General features: G+C 41.8%; 1 protein-coding gene across 1 annotated transcript; it reads right to left on the reverse strand.

The window, feature by feature from the left end:
- Positions 1-1,669: 1,669 nt before the first annotated feature.
- On the reverse strand, positions 1,670-2,950 carry LOC122429258 (endogenous retrovirus group K member 113 Gag polyprotein-like). Its single transcript, XM_043449491.1, has one exon. It carries the CDS (start codon positions 2,948-2,950, stop codon positions 1,670-1,672), a length of 1,281 nt encoding a protein of 426 aa, XP_043305426.1.
- Positions 2,951-4,599: the final 1,649 nt, after the last annotated feature.

Below are 4,599 nucleotides of genomic sequence, written 5' to 3' on the forward strand. Positions count from 1 at the left end.
CCCCTTTGGAATAGCTATAGGAGAAGGGAGACCAGGTTGTAAAGGCCCCGTAATAACCATGGTCTCATTAACTTTTCTAAGATCTTGTAGCAATCTCCATTTACCAGATTTCTTTTTAATCACAAAAATAGGAGAGTTCCAAGGCGAATTAGAGTGTTCAATATGACCAACCGCCAATTGTTCCTGCACCAATTGTTCTGCGGCTGATATTTTTTCTTTTGTGAGAGGCCATTGATCGACCCAGACAGGCGCGTCACTTTTCCAGGTAATCGCGTCCGCATGAGCCACAGGAGATACAATGGCCTCCCCTAAAAATACCCTAATCCTGATCGAAGAGGCAAGGTTTTATTCTGAACAGGTGACAAATTTCCTTCTCCATTTTCCCCCAATCCCTGATTAGGCAATAGCCCCTGATTCAAAAGCATCTGGCTAACAGCATCATTTGGGGAGAATATGTAAACTCCCATTTGTTTCATAACATCTCTTCCCCATAGATTAACAGGAATATTAGGTAAAATGTAAGGCTGAATATGTCCTTCATGACCCTCAGCATCTTTCCACTTAAGCAATTCAGAACTCTGTTCAGGGTTATGAGACTGGCCAATTCCCTGTAAAGTGGAGATGGCTACTTGCTTATTCCAATATTTTGGCCAATCATTTAAGGATATTACAGAAACATCAGCCCCAGTATCCAATATCCCCACGAATTTGTGCCCATTAATAAGTAGTTCTAATTCTGGGCGAGTCTCTTTTATATTTTGAATCCAATAAGCAACAGATGACCCAAAACATGCGCCTTCCCAAGGTTGAGCATTTTTTATTTTCCCCATGGGTATAGTAGGCAGCATGACCAATTGAGCTATGTGCTGTCCAGAAGGGATACTAACAATGTTTTTGGGGGCACAAGCCATAATTTTTATTTCTCCAGTAAAATTTGAATCAATTACTCCAGGGGCGATTTGATCCTTTCATAGTCCAACTGCTTCTTCCTAATAGCAAACCCACGGAATTTTGCGGCAACGGTCCATAAACCCCAGTGGGTAGCACTTGCATTCCCATTTCAGGAGTTAGTACTGTATAGATGGAGGAACAGAGGTCCAATCCTGCGCTGCCTGAGGTGGCTCTATAGAGATCTTTGACTCTGGGTTGGAAATCGCTCCCTGATGATTTTCCTGAATTGCCCCATAACATTGTTTCCGGGCCTGGGGCTGGCCCCTAACCCAGTTTCCCCACACAGGTGCAAGCACTTTTCCATTAATATCTGTTTTAGATCTACAATCTTTTGCCCAGTGCCGTCCCCTTTTACATCTGGGGCATAAATTAGGGCCTCCAGTTTGTTTATTGGTCGTTTCTCCTTTCTTTTGGGGGCATTGTATAGCTCGGTGTCCTATCTGTCTGTAGGAGAAACAACTGCCAGGGGGCCCGTTAGCCCTATTCTTAATCTTTCCTTTGTTAGCTTGTTGGTACAATATTTCTTTAACAGTTTTTCCCTGTAGGGCAGCTGCGATGGTTAAACCTTGCATATATGATGGCCCAATATCTGCACAAATCCGGATATAATCAGCTAGTCCTCCTTTCTTTCTGTAGGGTCTCAAAGCAGCCTGGCAAGCAGAGTTAGCATTTTCATATGCCAGCTGACGGGTTAAAACCATACCTGCTTCTTCATCTCCTATAACTCGAGATACTGAGTCAAGGAGACGAGCCACAAAATCCTATAAGGCTCGTCAGGACCCTGTCTTATTTTTGACAAATCTTCATATTTTTTATTAGATGTAGGAAGCCGCTTCCAAGCTATCAAAGCCGCCTCATTTATTTGGGGATAAGCTTCAGGGGGATAATTTAATTGCTGATTAGTAGCCCTATAGGCTCCTTCCCCCATAAGCATTTCAAAACTCACTTGCAGACCATTCCGTCTATTTCTGTCTGCAAAAGTTCCACATTGCTCTCCAAACTCTGATTTCCATAGCAAATAATCTCCCCCAGAGAGGCAGGCCCTAGAGACCTGCTTCCAATCATTAGGAGGTAAATATTGAGTATTTAAAGTCTCAATGATGGACATAGTAAAAGGAGCAGTTGGTCCATACTGGGCACAGGCTTGTTTTAATTCTTTAATTTGTTTAAATGGCAGGGGTTCATAATACCTTCGCTGTTGAGCGTCTTCAAGGACGGGGAAAAGGATAGGAAATCCTGCCAAGGTTTCTCCCTGTTGCCTTGCCTGGCGAATTGCAAGTTGGAGGGGGGACAGTTCAGGGGTGTTTTTTACAGATAATGCCTGTGCGGAAGCCTCAGACTCCTTTTGCATATCAGCTCTCGGTGGATCTAATCCGGCAATAACGGACGGAGGCTGCGATGGTAACTGATTAGAGGGACATAAGGGCTGGGAAAAAAGCTTTAAATTAAGAGCATCAAGACGTTTAGTCACAGTTGTAAGCAATTTTTTAACCTCCGAAAAAGGGGATAATTCCGCTTGTGTTTTAACAGCGGTTTTTTCAGCAGCAAATAACTCCCACGGATCTTCTGCTTGCTCAGCAGGGTCTAATTCAGAATCAGAGTCAGAGAAACTCTGTACAGGGGGTTTTTCTGCCATATCAGAACCATGCTCCGAAGGAGGAGCAGTAGGCAAGGTGGGAGGTTTGCCAATTATATTCTTTAACGCAGTCTCCAATTTTTTGCTTTCATGTTCAGGGTAAAAGTCTCTGATAAGAGTCCATAATGAATAGGCATCTAACAGTACCTTCTCAGCCCCATGTAAAGAATAATACTGCTGAATTTGCTCCCCTACCTTTTTCCAAGTTTCTATATTTACAGTCCCATCCTCAGGGAACCAAGGACAAACTTCTACAAACAACAAAAACTTTTCTAATTTATGTTTAGCAACAATAACTCCTCTCACCTTTAACATAGTCTTAAGCATAGTTACAAAAAGTTCTCTACTACTACCTTGACCCATAGTTTATACTCTCGACTAAAACCCTCTCCGCCCTCAAAAAATCTGTACTCACATTTCTTTTTTTTTTTTCCCTCGGGATCCCCTCTGTACTCACGTTTCAGGCGGCTGCGACCGTGAAGCCCGATCGAGTCCCTGTTCGGGCGCCACCTGCCGGGACCAGCCGGCAAAGAGAACAAGTCCCGACCGCAACCACACGGAAGCCTGAGGAAAAAAAGCTGAAAGTAAAGGATGGGGTCGAGAGGGCTGAATGCTCTTTAGGCAAGTCAGCAAGTTTATTGAGTAAAACAGCTACCTTTATACTAGTACAAGCAGAAAACATAATTCATAAAAAATGCCATCTGGTGTTTGTCACATCAATACAATTTTTGTTTCAAGTGATTGCAGAAGCTTACATCTTGTTTTTGGCATTCCCAAAATAAACTACTAAGGGAAGGTCACTACTACGTTTTTCTCAAGGAAGAACAAAGGAGACCCGGCAAATGTTTTACTACTTTATCATGGGGTGGTGGGACAGGGAATGGCCTCTTTCAAGGCCTTTCCCAGGGCTTTTTTGGGCCTTGAGCAGGCCAGCTCCCCGCAGCTACCCACTGCAGTATTCTGGTCTGGAAAATTCCATGGACTGTATACTCCATGGGGTCACAAAGAGTCAGACACAACTGAGCCACTTTCAGTTTTCATTTGGAGAAAACTGATAGATCAACAATTTAGAATATACAAACTTGGCATGTATCTTACTAACAAAATTCTGTTCATGGAAAGTCTCTGTCTCCTTGGTGCTCATGACTAGAAATACAAGAGAGGTAATAATGTCATAAATTGAATAGCAAATGAAGATGAGTAACTTGAGTTGGAAGAATAAGATACTGACATAAAATCATGTAAAAACATGTTTCTGTTTGCCTTTAAGAGAGCTGATCTTTAAGAGCTGAAGGCAAGAAAGAACATAAGAAATAGATGAGAGAATGACAATGTACACAGTGAAATACCTTATTGGTACATATTTTCCTGTTTGTTCTATGAAAAGTAGAAAGAAGAAATAAGCAATTCATTTGAAATCAAAGCATAATGTTAAGAAAGAAGGAAAACCAGAATTGGGACTCCTTTCATAGTGTAATGTGTGGTGCAAGTTGATCTTTATTTGTGGAAACCGGAGCCATAAATTTCCAAAGGACATCTCACCAATCAGAGGCTAGGTTGTCTTACTTCCCTCCCCCGCTTTCTGCTAAAGGAACTAAATTAGGAAATAAAACCATAAGAGGAGATAGGGCTGGAATTCTTAAGGGATACATAATATCAGTCATTCTTCTTTTGTTGGGCCATCCTTTTTTACATTGAAATACACATGTGGGCTTTCCAGGTGGCTCAGTGGTAAAGAATCCAACTGCCAAAGCAGGAAATGCAAATGTGGACATGACTTAGTGACTAAAGAACAACGGGAAACAGATACTTAAATAGTACTGAGGAAGCATACAGTGAAGGCACTCATCTGTGCAAAAATGTAGCTGTAACAGAGTCATATGAGTCTTACTATATACATTAAGATATATGCTCCTAAATTCTATGCCCCAAAAGAATATAACTGAAATTGTCATGAGAAAGTGGTACAACCATTTTGGAAAACAGTGTTAGGGTACCTTGAAAATATAGTA

Source organism: Cervus canadensis, chromosome 28 (assembly GCF_019320065.1).
Source record: "Cervus canadensis isolate Bull #8, Minnesota chromosome 28, ASM1932006v1, whole genome shotgun sequence".
Lineage (NCBI taxonomy): Eukaryota > Metazoa > Chordata > Mammalia > Artiodactyla > Cervidae > Cervus > Cervus canadensis.

What these genes read in the sequence shown, in the direction of transcription:
- LOC122429258 (XM_043449491.1), bottom strand. Translation starts at nt 2,950, where the DNA reads ATGGGTCAAGGTAGTAGTAGAGAACTTTTTGTAACTATGCTTAAGACT.